Source organism: Phallusia mammillata, chromosome 5, assembly GCF_965637545.1.
Source record: "Phallusia mammillata chromosome 5, kaPhaMamm4.hap1.1, whole genome shotgun sequence".
Taxonomy (NCBI): domain Eukaryota; kingdom Metazoa; phylum Chordata; class Ascidiacea; order Phlebobranchia; family Ascidiidae; genus Phallusia; species Phallusia mammillata.
The window spans coordinates 17,849,643-17,876,533 of record NC_137256.1 but is presented as its reverse complement, the minus strand read 5'-3'; the positions used below and the strand labels follow the sequence as shown (position 1 = coordinate 17,876,533).

General features: G+C 37.1%; 4 protein-coding genes and 1 pseudogene across 4 annotated transcripts in view; 1 reads left to right on the top strand and 4 right to left on the bottom strand.

The window, feature by feature from the left end:
- Window positions 1-446: 446 nt before the first annotated feature.
- LOC145229629 (cytochrome P450 2C41-like) lies at window positions 447-4,670 on the top strand. The gene is made up of 10 exons (XM_080094969.1): window positions 447-480; window positions 549-802; window positions 1,122-1,264; window positions 1,442-1,544; window positions 2,036-2,145; window positions 2,608-2,726; window positions 2,785-2,903; window positions 2,955-3,090; window positions 3,482-3,645; window positions 4,013-4,670. Exons 1-10 carry the CDS (start codon window positions 447-449, stop codon window positions 4,328-4,330), a joined length of 1,500 nt encoding a protein of 499 aa, XP_079951095.1. The 3' UTR covers window positions 4,331-4,670.
- A 708-nt stretch (window positions 4,671-5,378) lies between these two features.
- On the bottom strand, window positions 5,379-9,166 carry LOC145229628 (cytochrome P450 2H2-like; annotated as a pseudogene).
- A 286-nt stretch (window positions 9,167-9,452) lies between these two features.
- On the bottom strand, window positions 9,453-12,404 carry LOC145228523 (cytochrome P450 2C20-like). The gene is made up of 9 exons (XM_080093597.1): window positions 12,159-12,404; window positions 11,820-11,962; window positions 11,415-11,517; window positions 11,059-11,168; window positions 10,818-10,936; window positions 10,631-10,749; window positions 10,440-10,578; window positions 9,937-10,100; window positions 9,453-9,770 (listed from the first exon to the last, which is right to left on the bottom strand). Exons 1-9 carry the CDS (start codon window positions 12,402-12,404, stop codon window positions 9,453-9,455), a joined length of 1,461 nt encoding a protein of 486 aa, XP_079949723.1.
- A 7,080-nt stretch (window positions 12,405-19,484) lies between these two features.
- Window positions 19,485-21,382, bottom strand: LOC145229256 (ADP-ribosylation factor 6-like). Its single transcript, XM_080094558.1, has one exon. The coding sequence runs from the start codon at window positions 21,361-21,363 to the stop codon at window positions 20,845-20,847; it is 519 nt and encodes a 172-aa protein (XP_079950684.1). The 5' UTR covers window positions 21,364-21,382; the 3' UTR covers window positions 19,485-20,844.
- Window positions 21,383-25,958: 4,576 nt separating this feature from the next.
- LOC145230497 (activated CDC42 kinase 1-like) overlaps window positions 25,959-26,891 on the bottom strand; it is a 66,907-nt gene continuing 65,974 nt past the window's right edge. Inside the window, exon 20 of the mRNA XM_080095932.1 lies at window positions 25,959-26,825. Coding sequence (XP_079952058.1) covers window positions 26,703-26,825 — 123 coding nt within the window. The 3' untranslated portion in view covers window positions 25,959-26,702. The remainder of the gene's footprint in view (window positions 26,826-26,891) is intronic.

Sequence of the window (26,891 nt, the reverse complement as noted above, 5' to 3'; positions counted from 1 at the left end):
TCCTTGTATCTTTACATAAGTTATAAGAACCGGGTCGTTGGGGTATACAAATATCCTAAACTGCTGAGTAAGCGACAGTTCAGCAAAAAGTACCGCCCAGTGGCAATGAACTTTATGCTTTACTAATGAAGCGCAAAAAAGTTTTTAGCCTCCTATTCAATTTTAAAACAGCGAACCGTCGCAGTTGCATAACTTTACTGATCCAAAAATTGAGTTGTGTGTAGTTCTCTATTAAGACTGTAGTTCTCTATTAAGACTGTTTGTTCTGTGCGCTTTTTGGCGTAATATCAAACAAGCAGCATAAAGAAGTGAAGTTGACATAAGTGTAAAGTTTCTAGACAGCCTAACGCTAGAATATCTTTACAGAGTCTAAACTGACGTTACAAGTTAAAACATATTTAACAACAGTTGTGTGATTAAAACTTAGTCAAATTGTACTCTGACAGATGGTGAAAATATCTCTTGAATTAAAAATATGCAGTGACAATTTTATTAACTTATTTGATTATTTTTTTCTTATACTCATGTTTTTGCTAGTGGTTAAACAGAATCAAGAATCCTTAACATGTTAGTGGTAGTTTCTACTTTTCTGGTAGTTGTATTTTTCTACTGGTGGTATCAAAAACCCGAAAAATCTCCCCCAGGCCCAAGAGGGCTTCCCCTACTAGGAATTCTTCCTTATCTTAGCAGTTTCCCAGAAAGAGACTTCGGCGTTTGGAGTAAGAAATATGGCCCCATCATGTCTGTGCCTATGGGATGGAAAAACATTGTGGTTCTCAACGATTATCAAACTGTCATGGAGGTATGTTTACTGGCGAAAGATTTTTCTTGACCTTTGTTATGTTTCCAAAACACATTTTTTGGATATTGGAGTCATCCCAGATGTAAAGTTTTTTGAAAGACCCTAGAATATAAATTGATTTAGTTGAACTTTTTTATTAGCGAATAACAGCAACATTTTTTAATGTCGTGGAGAAAAAATAAAAAAATCAAATATCTTATTTATGTCATATCTTATTGAATGTTATTCATGTAATGATTTTTATTCATGTATTGTAAATATTGCCGTATTCAGTTTCCACGATATAAAATTGCTAAGAAAGAGCTTGTGTTTTCGACAGACGTTGGTTAATCGAAGTGAGGATTTTTCAGATCGACCTTACATACGACTACTTAATACGTTTATACCAAACGGGATCGGGATGATCACTGGTGGTCCTGTATGGCGTGCTCATCGACGATTCGGTATATCAGCTATAAGAAGGTATAAACTGTATAGCAACAAACATCATGACACGCTTGCATTTTATCACTTTCGGCTGGTGTAATAATGAAACTTGTCCTAAATGTACACAATATAGGACAAATCGTGTCTCCCTTTTGATTAAGTTTTGAAGGGCATATAATTCCGCCTAGACTGATGGCAGAAAATCTTTTGCAGATTCGGTGGCAATAAAGGTGCAATGGAACGTAAAGTCAACGACGAAGCAATGTATCTTTTGCAGCAATTGAAAGAATTTGAGGGAAAAGCTTTTAAAATACAGGTTTTAGTACACGTCTCAAAACAGGAATTGACTGTTTTTCAATTATTTATATCACTATCAACCTGTAGTACCCATACCAATGGGTACGCCAGAGCTTTTTAGGTGGTACGCGAGTAGCTTTCTGCTATAACTAATTTAAGTCAGATCATGAAATGCGATTTAACTGACCCAACTGATCAGCCATGGTTTGGGGCAAAGTTGATGTCTTGGACGTACATCTGAAATTGCTAACCTTGTTAGTTTCAGAAATTTGTTAGCCTGGTCGAAATAATATACCTATTTCTTGGTCTATGCCCATTAAAATGGGTTAAGGTGGTATACGATCCATATAAGGTTGAGAACCACTAATTTACATGTATCACGACTCCAAAATTAAGCAAAATACATTCGTTTGGTGAGATTTGAACGCATGAAGTGAGGCCCAACCGGGTCTTGCTCAGTGGCTTGATCTACGGTCTTTGAATTAAATCTATTTATTTAATTTGGTGCAGAATATTCTAACAAGCGCTGTTGGAAACGTGATATGGAGCATAACGTTTGGTAGAAGATACGATTATAATGATGACAAGTTTCAAATGCTGATAAACAATCTTATGGCATTGTGAGTTCAAACCATGTTTTTTTATTTTGTTTTAATGTCGATTTTATGTTGTTTTGTGAAAATTAAAAACATTCTTTAGTTTAAAACAAAAATTAAGGTTTTTTAGGTATGATTCTTTTAAAGATTTTCAGATAACACGAAAGGCCGTTGGATTACGTGCGGGCGCATTTACAATAGTTTAAACGAAACGCTTACAGAAAGGAACGCTTAAACCAGTAGTTTTCGCACTTGATTGTAAGATTACTTATGACAACTTATTTTTTCACATATTTTAATTTATTGGTTTTTATATGTACCGTATGTCACATTTATTCTACAATAAACTTACTACGAACGCAAATAGCTCAGTGCCCCCTGAAAATGCGTTTATCCTAAACTAAAGGGCCATAGCTTACAGTTTGGAATTGCTGGCCAAGCCTATGTGCGACCTAAAAACATGCAAAACCTAACTGTTGAGTTTAGTTTCAAAAACTTAAGTGACTGGAAGACGAACCTTCTTATTTTTGTTCCCTTTCTATGCGACGTTCCACCCTTCTCAAATCACGTTCAAAACAGTATGGCGTTGATAAACCCAATACGAGGTAATTGTGTTTCAATATTTTTGCAATAGGTAGCCTAATTTCTGTTTTCTCAGCGCAGCCGTGATTGGAGATTTCATCAATGAACACAAATCTAATTATAACCCCAACAACATTTGTGATGTATTAGATGGATATTTGGAAAACTTTTTTCACACGGAAGACAACTTTGTTTTTGCGGTAAGTTTTAATGGTGTTAGATAACTGGCTTATAACCAACATCTTTTTAAGAACTGCCAAGACTTCTGCTTTGACTTGTTTGTGGGTACAGATACCACTTCATGTACTTTGAGATGGGCTCTTTTATGTCTGTTGCTTCATTCGGACGTCCAGGAAAAAATGCAAGAAGAAATCGACCAAGTCATCGGTAAATATTTTATTAAACCTAGTTCTTTTGTGGCGTATTGGCGTTGTTCTGCAAAACATGTTACTTTAAATCATCAAAAAACAATTTTAAATTAAGCATTTCCTTACAGTTAGACTTGGTCTGTAAAATTACCACTGTGGTGGAATGCGTACTCTTAACTTCTTGTCAAGCATTTTTGCTTCACCAACTGAACAATAAGATTGATAAATTCGTTGGTTAGCGTTTTAAAAAGTTCTCTCGTGCTTGGACTCAAGTCTTGCAAAAACTAAATTTAGGTCCCACATACTTTTACACATTAAGATTAGGAACTAACATTCAGCCAATGACTAACAAAATTTTAAAGAGCGACATCACTGTTGTCGTCCTTAAAAGTTGTTGGTTGTCCCCGTAGAAAAAGAAGGAACACCGAGCTTATCTCATCGAGAAAAGATGCCTTACTCATGTGCAGTGCTGCATGAAGTTATGAGATTCAGGACACTTAGCCCACTTTCAGTGCCACGCTGTGCTGCCAAGGACGTGGCAGTACGTGGCTATTGTATACGTAACGGAACGCAGGTAAATGAACTTTTAAGTGGATGCTATGAAAGCCGAACCCAAATTCATTGGGCGTACTAATTTGAATCCGAGTCCAAGTCAAAATAACATTGCAGCATAGAATATGACAATAAATCAATTAAGCAAGGTACGTTGGATGTTAATTTAAGCCTCGTTGAATTTGAATTGACTCGAGTCACTTACTCAAATTTACACAAAACCTGTAAAACGCTTAAGGACAAATTGGCTAAATTTGTGCCTGTACTGTAATTGCATTATAACATAACTTTACGCACTTTACGCAACTGAACGTGTGACAAGGAAACCTGTACAAATAACTTACTTTTGTCTGCGTTACACAATTCTATACAATAAATACAAACTACAGGTTTTCACCAACACCTGGCAAGTTCACAACGACGAAACTAACTGGAAAACCCCGAACAAATTTGAACCAGAGCGCCACCTAGATGACAACGGAAACTTTACCAATTCCAAATACGTGATTGCATTTGGCGCCGGTGCAAGAGTTTGCATGGGCGAGCAGTTGGCGAAGACACAGCTGTGGATCTTCCTCATTACCATTATTCAGCGGTTTAGGATATCTGTAGACCCCAATGATCCGGATCCGCCTTCTCTCGATGATGGTACCAACGCTCTTCTTTATGTCCCACCGGCTTATAATATGATCATACAATCACGATAAAGGTTTGGGACCTCAATGCGTTTGAATGCAAGCTGCTGGAGATGATGTACAACGCGTTAAAATTCACTTGTGAAAATTTGAACGAGAAAAATTTTTGCTGATTTTATGCCTTAACATGAAAAAAAATGTCATCTTTTGTTCTGAAATTTTCCAATTTGTGGATTTTAGCAGCGCGTTGATTTACAGAAGTAATACACAACAACAAAATATTGTGTTTGTTGTTTATTGTAAGCAAAAACTAGAACTTTGCGATTTTATTGGCAACCGTTTATATTTTTCGAAAATCGACCATTTGATTTCAAACTGTGGATTCGACGTTCGCTTCAAATCTAACGATTAACGGGTACGGTGGAGATAGGGGGTAAGCGCTAATACAGTCACTAAACCAAGTAAGACAGGCGAACTGGTTTAAATAACATTTCTAATGAGATATTCGTTTAGTGACCCTAAACATTTTTGGTCCAAAAAAAACGGACGAAAAACCACTGTGTATATAGGATCCAATCGTTATTAGCTGACCTACATTTCAAAAATAAAAAAGGCAGTAGCTACGTAATTGAAACCGTTAACGGGTCTTACATAAAAATTGCATGTATTTTTGTTTCATTTACGTGCCATTGAAATGTTATCGAAGATGAACGACGGCAGTTGACCAATTTAAAATCCATTCTTCTTGTAAAGCCTACGCCTTGCCATATGGTGGTGAATGCTTGGTGACCGGCTGATTCGGTATAGCGCCTTCAATGGGCCTGGCGTACTGTGATTCTTCTTGTAAATAAACCACTTTATATTTTGTTATTTGTGTTAATTGCATTAAAACACACGCTACAAAAATTATAGTTTCAACACGCAATAAAGAAATGTACAAAACACCCGTGCTTAATTATGAGGTGTAGTTGTCAAACTAATATCTGGGATAAAATCTCAATAAAACAAAATCGTGTTATCCACATTCGAGTTTCAAACATTTATATCGTACTTAAGAAACAAATAGCAGTGTACTTCTTCTTCACCAACTCGTGTTCAAACTCATATAAACCATTATACTTTATCGCGAATGAATGATCATATTATATACTGGTGCCATATAAACAAAAGCGTTGCTTCCATCATCGAGAGAAGGCGGATCCGGATCATTGGGGTCGACAGATATCCTAAACCGCTGAATAATAGTAATAAGGAAGATCCACAGCTGTGTCTTCGCCATCTGCTCGCCCATGCAAACTCTTGCCCCGGCGCCAAATGCAATCACGTGTTTGGAATTGGTAAAGTTTCCGTTTTCATCTAGATGTCGCTGTGGATCAAATTGGTTTGGATTTTTCCAGTCGTCGTCGTCGTCGTCGTCGTCGTTGAGGGGCAGGAACTTGGCCGAATGGTCTGGCGCGCCTGACCCACATACAGACATAAAAAAAACTTGATCGGGATTCGTCCCCGGGAGTGTCCTGGGTTCGAACCCCGTGAAAAAAAAAAAGTTTCGTCGTTGTGAACTTGCCAAAGGTTGGTAATAATCTGTTTAAAAAGCACTTTGTGACTTTTCTTTAGATTTCAAAAATGTTGTCAATAGTATTCAGCAGCCTCAAAGGGCAGATTTGAATTTAGATTATGAAATCACATTGATTTGTACTTGACTAAGTAATAAGTTATGGCTTGAATAGCGACATTAAATTCGCCAGTACTTTTGATATTTACCTGAGTGCCTTTGGGTATATGATAACCACGAACTACTATGTCCTTGACAGCACAGCGTGGCGCTGGTAAAAGAGTCCTAAATCTCACCACCTCATGCAGCACTGCACACGAGTAAGGCATCTTCTCACGGTGAGACAAGCTAGGTGTTCTATCCCTTCCTGCAGAGGACAAACACATTGTAATTAGTTGTAATTATGTGCGGTGGTTGGTCGGCTATAACCGAGAATTGAGAATATATTCTCAATTTTTTTTAGCTGTGTGTGAAGTTGTGCGTAGGAGTGTGTTGGTTTTTTTGAAAGTCCAAACACTTACCACACATCTTTGGCTTACTATAAATAATTTTAAGTTGATAATGTATAACTTAATGCAGGTATTGAATTATTCGTTTTGAGAAACAAAAAGAGTACTTCACAAATACTAATTTATAGCTTTACCGATTATGTCGTCGATTTCCATTTGCATTTTCTCCTGGACTTCCTCATGAAGCATGAGACACAAAAAAGCCCATTTTAGAGTGGTGGTAGTGGTATCAGTTCCCGCCACAAATAAATCAAAGAAGAAGTCTTCGCAGTGCTTGAAAAAAAATTTTGATTACAAAGTCGGTAATAAATAATAAACAATTTTAACTCACTGAGAAAACAAAATTGTTGTCTGTATGAAGGAAGGTCTCCAAATATCCGTCCATCATATCGCGAATGTCATTGGGATCAAAAGTGGATTTGTGTTCGTTGATAACATCATCAATAATTACTGTGTTTAAAAAAAAAAACCTCAGTAACAAAAGTTGCTCTAAAATCTGAACATTAAAATATATACCTCGTACTTTCAGAACCATCGTAAAAGTTTTCTTGACATGATTTGAGAAGGGTGGTATGTCTTCAAAAAATGGAAGAAACATGAGAATTTCCAGTCACTCATGTTTTTAAAACTGAAAAGTATAAATTCTTTTGTAAGTATTTGCTGCACGAAAGTATAGCTTATGGTCAAAGTATTTTTTGCTAAATGACAAAGTACATTCTCATGCAACACGGACAAAGAGTTTCGAACATACAATGCCAGAAGATTGGTCATCAGAACTTGTAACTTTTCATCATGGTAATCGTATCTTCTGCCGAACATCATGTTGCAGATTAAGTTTCCTATAGCGTTTGTCAAAAGATTCTGTACAAAGTTATTTTATTTATGTCTATTTCGAAATCAATCTTTTGCTGGTGAAATCTTTTCCTTTTAGTGTTTTTGAAGTTTTTTAACTTATCTTAAATTTTACTTTTTCAAATGTCAACAAAACTATTGCGAACCGTAGAAAAATTGCAATAGCACTTAAACACCATTGGTAAAAGCAAATTCATAACTTAACGGTTGTTTATGTCTTTAACCTGTATATATTGAAAGGTTTTCCTTCAAATTATTTTAGTTGCTGCAAAAGATACATTGCTTCGTCAGTAACTTTACGCTCCATCGCACCTTTATTGCCACCAAATCTGCAAAGGTTTGTCCTATCATTAGTGCTGTGGGCGACAGATTTATTATACTCTTTCAAATTCCTAATTAGTAGTTTTTGGCATAATGTTTATGTGACCAATAGCAAGTATGGAAGTATTTTAATACGAAATGCATAATCTTTTACAGGTATGTAAAGTTTCGTATGAAAATTGTTATATTTCGGGCAAGTTGAACCTTCAAATCAAGTTTGAACCAAGCGCACATGATCGTGTAGCTTCTAACAAGTTTTTATTGGTACGCTTGTCTGTTCTGGTAATGCTATTCTCATGTAGCTATGGCTTTGCTATGTTTGTACCTTCGTATAGCTGACATGCCAAACCGGCGATGAGCACGCCATACAGAACCTCCTGTGATCATAATAACAATTCCGTTGTCAGCAAACTTGCGAAATGCACGTATGTAAGGTCTTTCATGGAACTCTTCTTTCTGTTTAACCAGCGCCTACCACAAAGAAAAACATTAATGCTCAAGGTTTTAAAAATGTGTGCAGCAAAAAGTAAAAACTACAAAGCGCAATCAAAATTCAATTGTGTTTAAAGTGGTCATAATACGCCATGCACAAGAAAGGCGTATACCAAATCAAGCCGGAAATATCTAGCCTGTGCCTTGCCATGTGGGAATGTTTGAGACGGGATTGATTCGGAATAACACCCTTTATATAGGCCTGGCCCTTATCAAAGAGTATGTCGTGATCGCTGGCCTGCATAAACGCTTCAGGGCTGATCCCAGTTTGAATGTCTTCATCTTTATGTTGAAAAAGAGTCAGAACTATATTTTTCTGCGCTTTTAACTTTTATTTATACGGTTCCATGTTTCATACAAGTATTTTGGGCCATAGTTATTGTCAGTTTGTTGCCTATTTGAGTGCTGTTGTGTCACTGTTTTCTACTTATCACACACCAATGCAAAAAATGTGATTACCTCAATGATGATGTCATAATCGTTCAGAACCACAAGGTTTTTCCATGCCAGCGGCACAGACATAATGATTCAACCATAATCTTAGACTAAAACTACACACTCAAGAAAACGTTCAAACGCAAAACCTTAAATGGTGTTAATGTGTCAAAGCGCTACATACGACTTTGGCAAATTTCACCTGCACAGGTAGGCCGTAAAAATCAAGTTCAAGCTCATGTGCGTTGCGTGAGAAGAGTTTGACGGTTCATTGGTGAAGCATGAAGTCTATTGTTATTTGATAAACCCTTTTTCCTTTGCACAGCTGCCACACAACCAGCAGTCTAGGACAAAGCCCGGAAATGCGGGGCATACTTCCTTTACTAGTTATAACAATCCCCACCACTACATATTTTGATTCATATTCAATTTAACATATTACATCATGTAGTAATATGTGAAATTGAAAAAGATTTAAAATAACATTGAAGTGCGGAGTGTCGTGTGTGTGGTTCCCGCTATAATTAACAAGGTCCTGGACTGACTATTGGTTTGGAAATGTTCTCCTGCGTCAGCTAAACATCTTGGGCTAGGTAATTCTTTACTCAGAAGCTTGTTATGTCTGCAGTAGCGAGTATGTTCATTATTACGATTCTTAATGCTTGCTGCATAGAGCCGACATGATCCACAAAAGATCAATTTAGTCCTGTATTTTATTCTGGTTACGCAACACACATCAAGTCTCATTTATCTCAAGGTAAGAATTTCCCGTTGCTGAATGCTTAGCCAAACCAAAGTGCCATAATGATAGTTTGAAAGCACGTGACCGCTACAGAAGCAACATACAAAATACCTATACTTAACTATATGCATGGTTTGCAAAGTTAAATATGTACTAAGAAAAAATAAAATGTCAAAGTGTTATTTGCTTACAAGTTCCAAACTTCGTTAAATTTATAGGAGGTAAATATAAGCTTAATTTATAGGAGGTAAATATACAAACTCGTATTCAATCTTATACGAAAATCTCAATTCACCGCGAATAAATGATCATATTATAAGCCGGTGGAATATAAGCTAGAGCGTTGTTTCCGTCATCGAGAGATGGCGGATCTGAATCATTGGGGTCGACAGATATCCTAAACCGCTGAAGAATAGTAATAAGAAAGATCCACAGTTGTGTCTTCGCCATCTGCTCGCCCATACAAACTCTTGCCCCGGCGCCAAATGGGATCACGTATCTGGAATTGGTAAAGTTTCCGTTTTCATCTAGGTGTCGCTGTGGTTCAAATTTGTTTGGATTTTTCCAGTAAGTTTGGTCGTTGTGGACTTGCCAGAGGTTGGTAAACACCTGAATAAATAGGTATTTATAATTTTCCCCCACTGCATTGATATCATTTGCAAATAGGGTTTAAACGCCTCGAGAGACAGTTTCTCATTTTAACACATTGCTTTGTACTAGATTCAAGTCCATTCGGGACAGGATACTGCAAGTATATCTTTTTAAGGCGATTTACCTGAGTGCCCTTAGGTATTCGATAGCCACGAACAGTCACGTCTTTGGTAGTACAACGTGGGGCCGAAAGAGGTGCAAGTGTCCTAAATCTCATGACTTCATGCAGCACTGCACATGAGTAAGGCATCTTCTCGCGGTGAGATAAGCTCGGTGTTCCTTCTTTTCCTACAGAGAACATGTTGACGATTGTAAAGCAAGAATTGGTGTATGTTATTCAAATTTTGTCAGGCGTGTCATTGAGTTAACATAGTTTATGGAGAGAAAGATGTTTTGAATTTAACTCTTTTTTAAAAAACGCCAGTTTTGGTTGTCATGAGATACTGTATCTATAATTGGTCACGGAAAGAACTTAAAACATACTTTTACAAGTCTCATCACTGCTCATAAATGTTTTCGAATATGTATATCAAACGAAAACTCCTCAGTTGATATTCTCCTCATAGATTGTTTGTGCAAGTTTTGCATAACAACGCCTCACTTCAAAATGTAGAATTGAATGCTAACCGATGATGTCGTCGATTTCCTTTATCATTTTTTCCTGGACGTCCTGATGAAGCATTAGGCACAAAAAAGCCCATCTCAAAGTGGTGGTAGTGGAATCTGTTCCCGTCACAAATAAATCAGCGAAGAAGTCCTCGCAGTGCTTAAAATATTTTTGGTCATAACGTGATTACTTAAAACCTGTTAAAGCTTACCGAGAGTACAAAACTGTCGTCCTTGTAAATAAAGCTCTCTAAATATCCGTCCATCATATCGCGAATGTCATTCCGATCAAAAGTGGATTTGTGTTCGTTGGCAACATCATCAATTATTGCTGGGTTTTAAAATAGAAAATAAACAACTCAGTAATAAAAAGTACCCTTGAAATCATTCACAAAGTACCTCGCATTAGTTTAACCATATCTAAAGTTTTTTTAACATGATTTGAGAAGGGTGGTACGTCGCACAGAATTGGAAGAAAAATAAGAAGGTTCGTTTTCCAGTCACTTAAGTTTTCAAAACTGAAAAGTATGAAATCAGTTAAAACTCGAGTTGTATTGTTGTGTGAGTGTGGTCAAAGTAATCGCCACATATTAAACTAAATACATTGTTTCACAATACTAACAATTTATTTTAAACTTACAACGCCACAATGTTGGTAATCAGCCTTTTAAATGTTTTATCATTGTATTCGTATCTTCTGCCGAACATCATATTGCAGATCATATTTCCAATAGCGTTTGTCAAAAGACTCTGAACGAAATTATTTCTGTTGATTGTATTTCACTTTACACAAATTATAAGTTTATACAAAAGTTTAAAACAAAAATTGGGAGCTGTATAAGTCGAAGCGAACTCTTTCCTAGTTTCAATTCATTTCTGGTCATAATCATTTTCAGCCATGCTGTCAGCAAATAAATTGCACTGTTAGTCAAAAAATTAGATTGAAGATTAAATACAGTAGCTTAAAACAAACTTATGATCTTTTTTATCTTCAACCTGCATATTAAAGGGGTTTCCTTCAAATTCCTTCATTTCTTGAACAAGATACATTGCTTCGTCAGTAACTTTCCGCTCCATCACACCTTTATTGCCACCAAACCTCCAAAAATGTTTTTGACTGAGTTTGGGCAACAACTTTCTTTCAGTTTTGATCGGCATCGCTTTTTAATTGTTTTTTACATTATGTTACACAGCCAAAAAATTTATGTGGGATTTGATACGGAACACTTATTCTCCCGGTATGTTGGGTGTAAAGTTTTTGATGTAAATTTAGATATTGCAGGAAATTTCTGTTTAACAAATCAAGTATAAAGCGTATGCTCAAAGAAAAAGTTACGTCTTGTTAAATCAATAGATGCAAATGTGCATGAGTATACTTCAGTGGTTTGTTAAGGTTTGTACCTTCGAATAGCTGACATGCCAAACCGGCGATGAGCACGCCATACAGGACCTCCTGTGATCATAACAACTCCGTTGGCTGAAAACATGTGAAATGGGCGTATGTAGGGTCTTTCCTGGAACTCCTCTTTCTGTTTAACTAACGTCTACCAAAAAGAAAAACACACATCCTCATGTTAAGGTTTTAAAGTGCAAAAATTATACTTTGTTAAAAAGAAGTCAGTTCCACTTTTTATGCGCTTTCAACTTTAACCCACACGATTTTGCTTTTCACTAAACTGTTTAGTGATTACTTAGGCACTGTTGTTTCTTTTTACCAATTCAAAAAATGATAACAATTACCTCATTGATGATTTCGTAATCGTTTAGAATCACGAAGTTTTTCCATCCCATTGGCACAGACATGATGGGACCATATTTCTTTCCCCAAGCGCCAAAGTCTCTTTCTGGAAAACCGCTAAGATAGGGAAGAATTCCAAGTAGGGGAAGTCCCCTTGGACCCGGTGGAGATTTTTCGGGTTTTTGATACCACCAATAGAAAAACAAGACTACAAGTAAAGAGAACACACCCAAAAACAAGTTGAGCATCTTCGTGGGTTTTCTGTAACTCCTGTTTGACACGCTACAAATGGTAACCTTTTCTTAGACATACCTTAAAAATTTTAAAATTTTAAATTATTCGCAGAAAAAGTTGTCAATTTTGCAGATTGTTATTTCGCCCCTTGAAAGCTTACAGAAAATGATGTCAACCGTACTCTTTAGACTAAAACTTTACAAACAGATAATATTTCACGCTATAGAAACAACATGGCATAATGCAAAAGTTAAAGTTGAAGTTATCTAAGGTTTGCAATTAACTATTTCGATCCGTACTTCGCTCACTTCCACACTTACATATTTCACCTGCACAAGTAGCTGTAAAAATCAATGACTAGCTTATGTGTATTGCTTGAGAACAGTTTGTCGGTTTATTGGTGAAGCGTGTTAATGTTTGTTTTAGGATGAACTGTAAAATACACCAGTGTGTTATGGTTGAATGTCACTTGTTGAACCGTACTTTTTTGCAGAACAGGTACGTAGGCTACTGTAGTTGAGGATATCTTCCAATACCCAGTGATACGGATTTTACTATTTTTCTTAAAGGAACCAAACCTAACCTCTGCATTTATCCAATGTGTAATAAATGTTCCCTAATGCAACTTATTTACCAACTAGTAAACGAATTGGAAACCTAAAACTCATTACAATACAGTTCAAACATTTGTACAGTTTTGCACTAAAATTACGCATGGAAATGCCTAAATTTTAACATACTCCATCATTTTCTATGGGTTACTGCAATCACACTAATTCGTAAACGAAATATTAGTTTTCTTCTTTAAAGAACAGCAGAGCGTTGTAAAATAAAAATAATTTCATCGTACCCAAACATTTAATTGTTTTTAATTTGGAGGTAAACTGAAACCGACAATTTCGTGCTGTAAGATGTAAGCAAATATAATTGTGTGTCAATGATCTAATATATTACTTCGAATAAATAACACATTTATTTAAACTGTTGGTTTATCTCCTTAAATATGCACGCTACATAAAGTCACAATTGTTAAATCTGCGTGTTTTATAAACTGCATTTAAACGTGTGATATTTTATTGATGCAGGTAATTTGGCGAGAAAAGCGAAGTACAATACCTTGAAACGTTAAATAATTTTCAGTTAATTTTTTGACTTTGATTCGTTGAAGCCAATAGACAAAGGTGTACAAAACATTTTAAATTTGTTTCTACAGTTCTGCGACGTCCAACTACGCACAACGATCAAATACAAATCTGCTCTGACGACTGATTTCCACATGAACCTTTCTCTGTTATTATCTTCACAATTGATCATTTCCAAGCGCATTCTGTCTTTCGTCAGCACAAATAAGCCTTGACCAACTAAGCTATTGATGCGTTACAAGTACGCGAGGTGGCCCTAGCAGTACTTTTCTGGGGGTGAAAAGCAGACGCTCCACAACCGATAACGTCGACCGTTTTGACCTGCGTGTATGAACCATATCTACAATGCGGTTCAGATTGAACAAAGGTTGTTGGCCAAAAAATGTTGACAAAAATCTTTTGCTTGTCGAGTCACAATTTTGCAGAGAAGCAATAATTATCAATTTACTTTGCTTTTCATGTCTACTTGAAATCTAATGTATACAAATTACTAAACTGGGTGATGATCTTCATCGCATGTCGAACAATTACATTTTCATCACTTATCACATGTTTTAATTGCATGCTTTATTGCCAAGTTTTTAAGTCAAACCGATAATTGCAATCCAAAACGACGAAATCACTGCAGACTACATGGCCGTACCGAGATGTGGTGAACGTATTCACCAACTCTAGTACAGTCTTCTCAAGTTTTCAATATCAAATACTATAGCATTGCATAAAAACTACTTTTTTGGCTACTCACCAACAGATAAACTATAACTTTCAGGATATCTTAAATTCTTGATAAAATATCAATTTATGTTTGTGCATGGGTTATAATTGCATGTTGATTTGTTTCTTGTTCTTAATTCTCTACCTTGTCAATATTTAAACTACTGCTGCTAACACATGACTCTACACTGTCACCATGCGTTCACATACATAATTCACGTAGTTCACATCTCTACCGCTGGAGTTATTTGTCAATCACAACCCCTTTTTAATACAATTGTTTGAATTACGTATCAGGAATTGGTAAACTTGTTACCGCTATCTGAGTGTAGCTGTGGTTAAAAGGTTTTTGATTTTTTCCAAGCATTTGTATCAAGATTCTACCCGCACGTTTGATGCCGCCAGTATTTTAAACTAAACAAGATGATTACGTTTAACATGTAACTTATTAAATATAGTTATTATTCACCACCTATACTCTTGCGAAAGTTGCGTTGAAAGCATATGTATTAACTAATGCAATTCATTAATTGGGGTAGATGAAACGATTACAACGTTTACGTTGTATTTTAGAAACGCGATTTTGTTTATTAATTATTAATTTTAGGAAACTGAAGTTTCTATTTAAACATCGTAAGTTAACATTAGCTAGACGGAGTCTCATAATATTTGAACTTCTCTTCCTAGAGTCTTAATACTCACGTGTTTGCTTTTCTATCACGGGGTTAATATTTAATTAGAATGTATATTTTAAATATAGTTTCGCCAGTGTTCTTGGGCTGGTTACTGTATTAGCGCTGCTTTTTACTTTTAGAATCGATAATTAGGAATATAAGGGTAATTTAGTTACGTCGTTGGCATTTTTATGACAATTGTATATTTGTTACAAGATACAGCTTTGGACAAACGAGCTCTCTGAGCATGTCAGGGGTGGTTGAAATAAACAAACAGATAAGGCCTTCGGAGATTTATTTTACTGAAGACAGCATTTGGCCTGTTTTTCGTGGTGGAGATGATGTGCATTACATAGTTGACCAACTTCTGGATGATCCTTTGTCAATACATCTTGAAAACATAAAGGTTTTCAAGACACGTGGCAAGTTTTACAGGTATAATCAACGCGTGTTGTGGAATAGAATTCGATTACCTAAAGCAACCGTCTAAAAGCCAAACTAAACCAGAAATCCAGCTGAAATTTGTTATGTTTTTTAAATGTTTTTGCACAGCAAATACAACCAACGTCTATATGTGTTTCGTGTGCTGGAAATGAAAGGAAAATTAGACGTTATCATTGTGGATATAATCAGTGGCTCCCACCAAGATATTATGTTGTCACCTGGCAACGCTGGATGCCACATCAAGATGCAAGGTGATGCACAAACCTATCGACACTGCACTTGTCCGAGTCAACAACATTTACCATTACCAGGTAGGGCTAACTGTTATTGCATGGATATAATCAACCTAATTTGAATTACAAATAAATAATTGTAGGTGGTATTACACTTCTCAAATCTTGGTCAACGCGTGCTTAGACGTTTTATAAAATTCAAATTGTCACCCCTTGTCAATACAGATTTTAACAATTCAGCTGTGTTTCGTTTTTGTAGCGGATTCATTTTCTGCCAACTTTATAAATCAATTATGCTATTTAGGCCACCAGTTGGAGGTGGCCCACAGGGTAAACTATCCCAGTTCCAGTTCTCGTGCTGTATCAGTGCACTCAACAAGCCCCAGAAATACGATGAGTTGGGGTTCGGTGCTTACAGGAGCCGCCATGGTTGCTGATACGGCAGCTGTGCTTTACGCAGCAGCAACCACAACGCGAGCATCCAGCAGGACCGAAAGCCTTTCCCCGGCAAGAATACGATTTAGTCAAAATTCGATCAGAAGCACATTTCGCAACGGAACCGACGTCAACAACACAATTATCCAAATAGCAGGAGGGCAGTTGGATGAAACTGATATTGGAAGAATGGATGTGTATGAAGTAAATGGTGAATACGTAAGGTAAGTACCATGCTATTACAGTGACTATATCAGGACAGTTTGTGTTTTTAATAGTTCAAGAAAGAACGTTTTGACTTGTCGATAATACCAAACCAAAGTCCGAATTTTTCACTCTTATTTGTTTTTTTGTTTCCTACCAAATTTTTTTGTCACATTGAACCAATTTGCATAAATATATTTTGTTTACTGGTTTATTAAATCCAACCATGCCTACTGAAGGCGTTGTACTAAATCAAACTGGTGTCCAAAGCTTTCCTATCCTTATCGTGTTGATACTTAAACCTATTACATTGTTATCACAGTTGCAACAACCGGCGTTTATATATGTTTCGTGTTTTAAACCTTCTTGACTTGCTGGACAAAATTGAAGTTGATCTCATTGATAGTCCTCCACGAGATGGCAGTACACGCAACGCTGGATGTCACGTGACAATGAGAGGCGGCGAAGCGTATCGGCACTGTCCATGTGGGCGTGGTATATTGCCGAGTACGTAGAGTTGTAGACCGTTTTAAGCCATTGCTAGACAAAGAGCAAACATATCAATGGATTTCCGAAAAACTTTTGTGTTTAAATTGAATTTTCGGTTATCTCTGATTTAGGTTTTGGCAAAAGAACCATAACAAAAGGTTTTTTAAAAACCACCAACATTGGTGCAAATATTTGACTTCATACCCAACTTTTCAAAAACAAGTTGAAATTGTATGTTGTTGTAAAGTATGTAAAGTCAGCCAACAGTTGCTACATGTTAACATTAAACTCTTTCTCTTTTACCAGTGGAAAACTTTAAATTTTTAGGTCAGTTGGAAATCATCGCTAATAATCCTTTAGTTCAAGACTTGACAGAGAGAATGATGAGATGGTGGAGAGTGTAATGTAATGTGCATTTTCGTAATGGTTTTGGATCATCGCGTATTGGATTGTATATATTGAATGTTATGTGCTTTCGTTTAGTGAACTAGAAATGAAGTTGTATGTATTGCTATAATTTTAAGCACTTTTGCTGATGTTTGCGTAGTTCCACCACCACGTAATTGTTCAAATAAATTGTTAATTCGTTATGACACCTTTGCTGCCTCCCCATGATGGCAGAGCTGCTAACATAAGAATTGAAATCACAAAAAATTGCTAAATACCGATACGTGTCGCAAAGAGCTTTACCGGATATTGTGTGCAAATGCTTGTGGTTTTAATGCTGAGCCTTTGCCCTATTAAGTTGACGGTCTCTGGCATAGAATTAAAATCGCTAGATTTCTGGATTTGTTTGGTAAGCTTAATGCAGACAGAAATTTCGAGTCTAGGATGTTTCCTTTCCTTTCCTGTGCTTGTTTATGGTTTAAATTGGTGATGCATTGAACCCGCCTTAATAGGTCAAAACCGAATAAAATTGTTGATGCAGGCGAACCTATTTCTGAAACTACAGAGCAACTTTTGTAATATATAACCGTCAACCGAAACAAAACAGCTAATACTTTGCAGACATCGTGGCTGTATTTTCTAGGTGCAACAATAAGTTAATTTTTGATGTTTTACACATGGCGGCATTGAAAGTTAGGAATTACTTTCATACACTAATAAAGTTTTGTATTCATTATAATCTTTGAGAAAAACGAACCTGTACAATTTCATTTCTACCCTTGTGTTGGGGAGAATTTGAAACAAATATAACCAACTCCCGGCGAGGATCTTTGAATCACACTTGAACACAAAGGCGGTAGTAATTCGGTTTCGGAAAAAAGCTTTGCTTGATTTGGTAAACAAACGTATTCATTTGTTTGTACTTTTAATTTTCTTTACAGTCGCCTGGTCAGTGGACAAACTCTTGTAACACGGATGATACCGTCATTGGCCACTACCTACACCAGTGGTTCTTAACCGGGGTTCGACGAAGGTCTTTTTTGGGAAGTACAATCCCAATACTCGTTTTTGTCAAGCTTTAGGATCTATAGTTGCTAAAAACGGCAATTTGCAATTGTTTAAGATTAAAACACTGGAAGGTTAAACTTGGGCAGGGGTGTTTTAAACTACACTAAACAGTTTTTGCGGTACTAAAAAGAGTATTACCAGCCTAATAACCCCAAATGTCAATCTTTTTGTACGCCTATTGTGTGCCAACAATGCGAACAAAACAGGTACCGCAAGCAACACAATATAGATTATGACATTGTATCGGACCTTGGACTTTTAATTCAAAATACATCGGACTTTGGACTTTTAATTTTAAAACTTGCATGTAATTGTGTGACGTAGCCATTGGCCCGGTCAAACCCGTTCATAACTCGCCTTTTTTCTACACAAAAGCTTGACCGGCTATTTAAACCTGTTTTTCTTATCACTAAACCGGTCAATTACTGCTTAAGGCTATCGTTTTATCGTCCCCTTACGTGTTAACGTGAAGCAACGTCTTAATCTGCTTCCAGCCATGTTAAACTTGACACTTCTATAAGCAATTTAAAGAATAATTACGGTTTAGAACTTACTTAACCTTCTCGGGCGTACGTTTTTACAGCTCAGCTTGCATAACAACATTTGACCTGAGCGCTATAAAGACCGACGTGTTTCAAACTAAAAACTAGAGTTACCTACAGTCATCTAGAGTTACCATAAGAATGCATAAGTTACCTTCAGTGCATAAGACCTTAAGTTACCTAGAGTGACCAGAGTACGCATTGGAATTGATATCTCACAGTTGATTCGTGGCGCGGTGACTTTTGTGTTGCGTGTTTAGCCGCAAGAGGCGCTTTCGTGGCATGCTTTATTGAAATATAATGTGGGAACGTTAAATCAGTTTGCGTCTTTTTAGGTTTGTTTCGACAGTGATAGTTTGTTTGTTTATTAGAGTCAGATACACGGAGTGTTTAATTGTCTACCCACTGGGTCAGTACAACATCATAAACACTTAAGACTGATCTCTTCGATGTGCAGCTCAATGTGTGCACCAAGCTAGAAATTAATATGGGCTTTTGGGGCGCTATTAGATGGTAAATGCATGATATAAACCAAGTATTTTGAAACAAAAATAAGCAGGTAAATGGCGGCCGTTGGTGAAATAAGAATCTGCGATGCGGCCGTTCTAGCAAAATAGTTGTGCACCCCTGCACCAAGGTTTTATTTTCTTTTTTTGTGTGTCTGTATCCGTTTGACTTAGCAAACAGCCTGGAGCTGGACAATGCAATATCTGTTTTACAATCTATTTGATCACTACCTAACCATAGCTTATACTCATAATGATCATTGCCTTGAAACATATTATTTAAGAAACAGCAACTTCAAAAATAAATGCAAGCAAAACAAATACACAAAAAAACATAGGAAAGATGAGCATATCATCCACGTGCCGATTGCCTTTGGGGCAGGGCAATACTATTTTTTGTAATACATTGGTATGTTCCAAAACAAATGTTTTTACATTTGGAACGAAAAAAATAAAATGTCAAATTTTAAATTGTATTCAATGGAAATTGAAGGACCATATATGCAGGGCAAAAAGAAAAAATACAAAAAGTGTGCTGCTCTAGTTTGCAGATGATTTTTTACAAGTGAAGTTCACAAAAATACTACCTGGCAACAACGATGATATTGTAGTACATATCTAGATGATTTTTGTATGAACAAACAACAATAGTTCATGTTTGGGGTTGGTCTTTTGCATGAATAAAAACAACGTTGTGTTGGTCTTAACCAAAAATAGGACGAATTTAATCAGTTCTGTATATTCATCCTAAACATAGTACACGATTTTCTATGCTGCCGATTGTAGATGTTTGACTTTAGGTACACAGTAGCAATAGGGTTGTGATCAGTAAGTAACACATGTTTGTAGGCAAAAACACGACTTCTTGTCAGACATAAAATCTGTCCACTTATAAACAAGAAGTCAAACATGATGTGGTCCAACTGTTTGCCATGTCAACCCTCGAAGGGATGTTATAGAACAGTGGTTCTCAACCGCTGGTCCGCGGACCGGTGCCGGTCCCTGTCAACTTTCCTGCCGGTCCGCCAAATATATTACAATTTTATCTCAATTTAATTTTTGTAAATTTCCAAGAACCGCGTTTAACACATAAGGTATCAAACAGACAGCAGCAAACTTCTCATTAAATTGAAATTTTCATACTTTTGAATTGCATATTTTTGTCGTAATTGCATTTTGGGTTGATTTTGAAAGTCCACCGGTCCGCAAAATTTGTTTAGAAAGTTTACTGGTCCGCCCAATTAAAAGGTTGAGAACCACTGTTATAGAATGCTGGATCAAACCCAAATCATATATACTGCGCTTATATTTGGGCCTTTTGTCATATTATAGCCCACCAAGAATGGAAACTAAGGACACATTGAACTGTTGGTAAACTGTGCCTTTTCAGCTTGAAAGATAAAAATCTGATCGCTTCGAAACTAAAAAAATATTACATTAAAAATCGTTTTTCTTAAAATTAATTAAAAATCTGATATGCAGACTTTGACATCGTGAATGCGCTTAGTACAGCACTGTAGCCTAAAATAGGCTGATCGCAATTGTACGTTGCTGTACGGACTTACAGTCGGCCGAATGTTTATAAATAGATGCTAAAGCTTCAGTTCTGCAAAACATTACTTCTTTTGCTTTGCAGTCCACATAAGAACCTCATCCAAACCAGTGCCCTTCAGTGCACTGACTTCCAGTAGCGCCCATTTTCGGTTTTCGGGCAAACTGTTCAGTTGCAAACCAGACTTGATACTGTCCATGGACATGCGTTGTTCCAAGTCGCGTTTGTTGGCTACGATGCACACAAATGCATTCTGCAAATTGATGTCGTGCAAAGCCTTATGGAGGGCAACTCTTGCTTCGTCAATTCTACCTTCATCCGCGGAGTCAACAACAAACATAATTCCGTCGACTTGTTCATAGTAATGTTTCCACAGGTCTCTGATCTTGTCCTGGCCGCCGGTGTCCCAAATGTTAAAGTCTATGTTTTTGAACACAACAGTCTCAAAGTTGAACCCAACAGTAGGCGTAGTGGAACCCGCCTCTCCATGCTTGAGTTTGTTCAGCACGGAAGTCTTACCAGCAAGGTCGAGGCCGATCAGTACCAAGCGTACCTCTCGACGCCCAGAGCACGAATTACCCATTCCCAAAACCTTATTAAAAAATAACACCTAATTAAAAGTAAATGGAAATATTTAGGTACCATGAAAAATGGGCTATCCAATAGGATAGAAGCTCACCCAAAGCTATTATCCCAAAAAAGATTGTTCTAAAGTTGGATCAGGAATACTGATAACCATTGACTGTTAAATGGCCCAAAAAGCCTTTGTGATGTTATTCCGGTTTCGCTACACTAAAAACATTTACTGTAAGGCACAAACCTTCGACCTAGTATCGGTATTTAAAAACTACTCGGATAATAGCTTCAGGTTTATTTTACGGTAGCTAACGCAGAAATAATCATACCGATTTTTGGAATCCTGTCTGATTAAAGTCTCGCGATTGCTTCTCTAAATTTTTCGTTCTTTCAATTACGTCACTGCTTTCTTTTGCTTACATTTCTTTTTGTATCTTGGCTACATAACTAACGCAACCGTTTTCTGTAATCTTTTCACAAGTTTTAAGCATAAACGCCTATCTTTTGTGAAGTAAACATGTCAAGAACTGATTTATGAATAACAAGCTTCAACCCACACTAAAGTTCTCAGTGGCAACCCATGTATGTGACAGCTCCTCACATTACACCAACATTGCAAACAGTCATTATTTCCGACGCCAATACGCGTCGCGCTATGACGCAACGGCGGAAGCTACGTCAATACTTTGAGTTCGTGCAGCAGTACACTTATGTTTACATATGTCAAAAGGGCCAAGCTCGTCCATCAGCAATTTGAAACCTAGTTATTTTCGCCTAATGAGAGAAAAATGAAAATCACTGCTGCCGCTCAATTGGCCCAACGACTTCCTTCTACGCGTTCCGCTTCACTGACCTTTGGACAGCAGGAACTAAAACATTCTTGACAGCACACAACAAGGAAGAAACTATTTTTCATTCCTGTTAAGTTGCCCACACCCATATTACCCACTACATAAGTTTTTGATAACTTGGAAACAATTACTTTGATGCTGAAACATAGTTTAAAACGCTTGTAAACAGCTACCTTGTATGTATGTAGGTTTCGGTTTTCGTTTATTAACCCTATGGTAACCTCTAAACACGCTGCAAAGCCACCACAATGAAAAGTTCAGTAATTCATATGTGTTTTGAACTTCTTCAGTGAACTGCGCGTGCAGTGTATCAGCGAACATTCGTTCTATGAACATGCTCGCGTTATAAACTTCTGCTTTATAGTTGTTCATCGCATGCTAATGCTAATTAGCACAATCGCTTGCTAAAACCGGAACTACATCATGGATTTTCGTTCCCTACAACGTCAATTGTTATAGTTAACTTTTGTTTGGTGTGAATCACAGCATAAGTTCAAGTATCTGGCATGCCATGGCTTAAAAGTATATAAATGTTCCAAATTAGCATCAGTATTCTTTATTATCGCAATTTGTTAAATATATTCCTAAATAATGTTCAAACGCAATCCACAAATGTACAACTGCTGCTGTGTGTAACCTGTAGCCTTAGCTTACTGATTTGACCTCCTTTCACTGCAGTTAATATTGTTTGACTAAACCATTGAATCTACCGTTCGTGACCTAAGGCTCCAAGCCCGTATTCAGTAGCGCCAAGAATCGCTTCTGCACTTCCTTATTCAATCCGTCTCCTGGAAAGCTTCACAGTAAACTGAAAATGCAGTGCAGGAGACCGCCTACTCAATACACGACGTCGCCATTGTACGTACAGAGAGTAGATGGTGACGTAAAAATGCGACTCTTGTCTAAAAAAACAGCGTAATCTTTCTACAGTTGGGAGCCTCACACGCTGTGCTGGATTTTTGACAACGATTTATGCACACGCCATCATTAGCAATCAATTTTTCATTAGGACATAAACGATCTTACATTAAAAGCGACTGGTTTCCAGTTTGGCGTAACTTTGACAAATAATCCTAAAGAAAAAATTAAGTTATTTTGCTATTGCATTGATCTCACACAAAGGGCATGAAAGCGCTATTTAGGCTTAAGTGGTAAACAAATATTCTGTTTTGGTTTTGTAAATGTTATTGTATTGAAGTTTTGATCATTTGATGGTTATACTTTAATATGCGGCTTTTCATCCCCTGCAAATTTGATCCCTTAATTGTTCAATGCATGCAATTTCAAAAACAATGTCTAAAATATTATGGACACATAAATCGACACTCGGAAACTTTGGAATATTTGTGCTTACATGGAAGACCCCACGGCAAGAAATCAAGGGGAAGGCAAAGATTGCAATATATAGAGCGAATTAAACATGCAGTAAATGCCACGTCACTTGTGCAGCTAATTCGATGCTGCTCGAATCGACAGAGCTTGAAAGAAATATGTGACAACGTCTAACCGCTAAGCGGATGACACGCTTATATGCCATGAATTATGAAAGGAAGGTTGTAAAATGTTGTGCCGAAGTATTTTTTTCACGGGTACCGAAGTATTTTTTTTTTTTTTTTTTTTTTCACGGGGTTCGAACCCAGGACACTCCCGGGGACGAATCCCGATTAAGGTTTTTTTTTTATGTCTGTATGTGGGTCAGGCGCGCCAGACCATTCGGCCAAGTTCCTGCCCCGGGTACCGAAGTATTTTTTTTTTTTTTTTTTTTTTGTTTTTTTTTTTTTCACGGGGTTCGAACCCAGGACTCTCCCGGGGACGAATCCCGATCAGTTTTTTTTTTGGCATCTAAGCAAGAGGCGTGATGTGCAAACGCCATCTACCGACAATACATTTTTTTATTAATTGTATGCAATAGATTTTGGTCTGGTCAACTTCTGTTTACCGTGTTTGCAATTTTCCGGGGTTGGGATCTATTTGACAAGTAAATTCGAGGCTTACAAACTGTTGTCTAGGTGCAAAACATCTTTAAAAAATACTTTTTGTAGGCATTGATAAGAAACAGACAATGACTCACGTAGTGAAGTACGACAGTTTTCAACGTGCATTTAAAATTAAAACTGTTTTTTAGCCGAGATATTTCAAATTATTTAAAAAAAAACTTTACCCAACAACTTTAGCCGTATAACCGTATAAACAACTCACAAATATGATTCCAAAGTTATTTTAACTTAAACTTGTTTTTTTAGCGCTCTGTCCTGGAAATTGTTTCATGCTAAACGCAAGCTTTGCAAATCTTTATTTGCTATTGATTTGTTACAAATTTTTTGATGAATGATGTCAGTGTTGCGGCAAAAGAGGATGTCAAAAACATTGAAATTTTATCGCTTACAATTAGCTTGGTAATAAGTTTAAATAGGGTTTAAATAACTTATAAGAAAGCGTTACATAAAAAAATCCGAAAGAAATATTTCTGTTTATAAATATGAAAATTTTATGTGAAACTTTGTTTTTCTACGGGGTTCGTACCCAGGACGCTTTACAGAATCCCGACTAAGGTTTTATATGTCTGTATTTCCATGAACTGTCCAAAATGCGTACCTCCAATCGACGCATGATTCAACTGTGCAATATGGTCGTAAGTGGGCGACATAGAGTAAATTCAGCAACCTCAGTAATGAGTTTTATCACACAGGTTTCATCAGGTAATATTAGTTCAGGGGTTGGCAACTTTTTTGCACTGCGGACCGCTTTCAAAAGTTAAATTTTATCACGGACCGGCCTTCATAAAACTACAAATATTCATCAATAAAAACGCCTAAATTACTTTATCATCCCCGGAATACACGATGAAAATGATTTAAAGCACTTATCCTTAAAATTACACGGCCCGGTAACGAACTCCTCGCGGCCCGGCACCCGGCCGCGCACCGGCGGTGCCGACCAATGATATAGGCAACCATAAAATTGTTTTACTATTTAAACAGTTTATTTACAAACCGTTATAACACATAATCCATTGTTTTCACAAACGTTACGTGAAACATGCAGATAAAACGGCCTGCGAAGTCTGCTACTAAGCATTTGTCTGTCAACGTTAAATTAACAAAGTTAAAAAAAACGGTTTTCCAGCCCTGTCGTCGTTTTTATGTTCCGATATCACATGTATTTTGGGTTCCTATATCACGTGTATACAATCCTTAGATCTTTACTTTGTAAACACAAAAGGGTGGTATTTTGAAAATGACTTTAAGACGAATGAAGCAGTAGTCCATAGGTTTTAATCTAATTAAATGCTGCCAACATCATAGCAGTCCAGGAGTGCCAAGTTTATTATTACAAATCATACACCTTCTGCTAACAGACACATTTAAATTGAGCCACACCGAGACTTTTAAAGAAATAGAATTTTGCACCCTTCAGTCCACCAACATGTAACTCCAAATATTGGTACATCCAGTGGTGGGATTCAAATTTTTTGTCCGCCGGTTCTATCACAAAAGTCTTTTTTTTCAGCCGCTTCTGTTACAAAAAGTCTATTGAAAGTAAGCAGTAATGCTAACCGGTTCGCTGATCTCATAAAATTTCGTGAGACGGTTCTATAGAACCGGTGCGAACCGGCTGAATCACCACTGGGTACATCTATCTATAAAAGTTTGATGTAGAAGATCCTAAAATATGCGTGTCTCATATCTTAATTTTTTTCCAGAACTTGAAACTACTCCTTCTAACGTTGTCTTCTAGCAACAGCACAATGTTGAAAGTTTAATGTTTGTATTCCGCTGCCATTTGGTAAACTGATAAAAAGAGAATTTTGTGGGTGCGGAACGAGAAGGAAAAAAATAGAGTCATACTTAGAACAGAAATATTATAAAAGAAAAAAACAACAACGATATAGCAATACTGCAAAAAGGAAGTGGGCGACGAAAAATACAAGTTAGGTAAACGACTCGAAAACCGGCTCGCTTGGACGCTATAGACTTAATAGGGGCTGAGGTCGTCAACACATAAGGGAATAAAAACAAAGACTTTTTGCAATAACTTAAAAACTGCGAAGAAAAATAAAATAGAAGGGCTGAGCAGTTAATCGTATCATTCACGTGGCGCTGAAAGTCTATTTTTAATCATCGGGGCAGAATATTATTAGGCAGTAAAAGCCGTTCTTCTTTTTTGTTCAGCGACGACATCAATGCGATGGGGACTTGTGAAAACATAGGGACTATGATTGCAAGGATGCGGCGAAAAGAGAAACAATCACTTCACGAAACAGTGGCTTAGTATTACCGACGCGATCGGCCCTGTCGCCCGGCACGCAACACTTCACAGTAATTGAGGTACTTTGGTTCCACCCGGGCCCGGCGTCCACGCGCCCACACACCACTAACTGCTTTGCACTTTTCAGTAATAAATCGCATAAGATCAGCTCCAACGATGATTTTGCCAAATGCAGTCGACAGAATGAGAAATTTTAGCACCCGACGGGTTCAAAGGTCAAAGGAGACTATCTGCGGCAATGCTGTTCAAGAAGAACACGTGACGCGGTTTGTAAATTCCACGACGTTGATTGGAGGATGTGCTGGCATACGTCACGTGGTGCAACGCCAATACGGAACAACTGTTCGACCTGATGAAAAAAAGCGTTTTAGTTTTTTGCCTAAATTGAGGAAAATTCTCAAACTATTACTCAAAT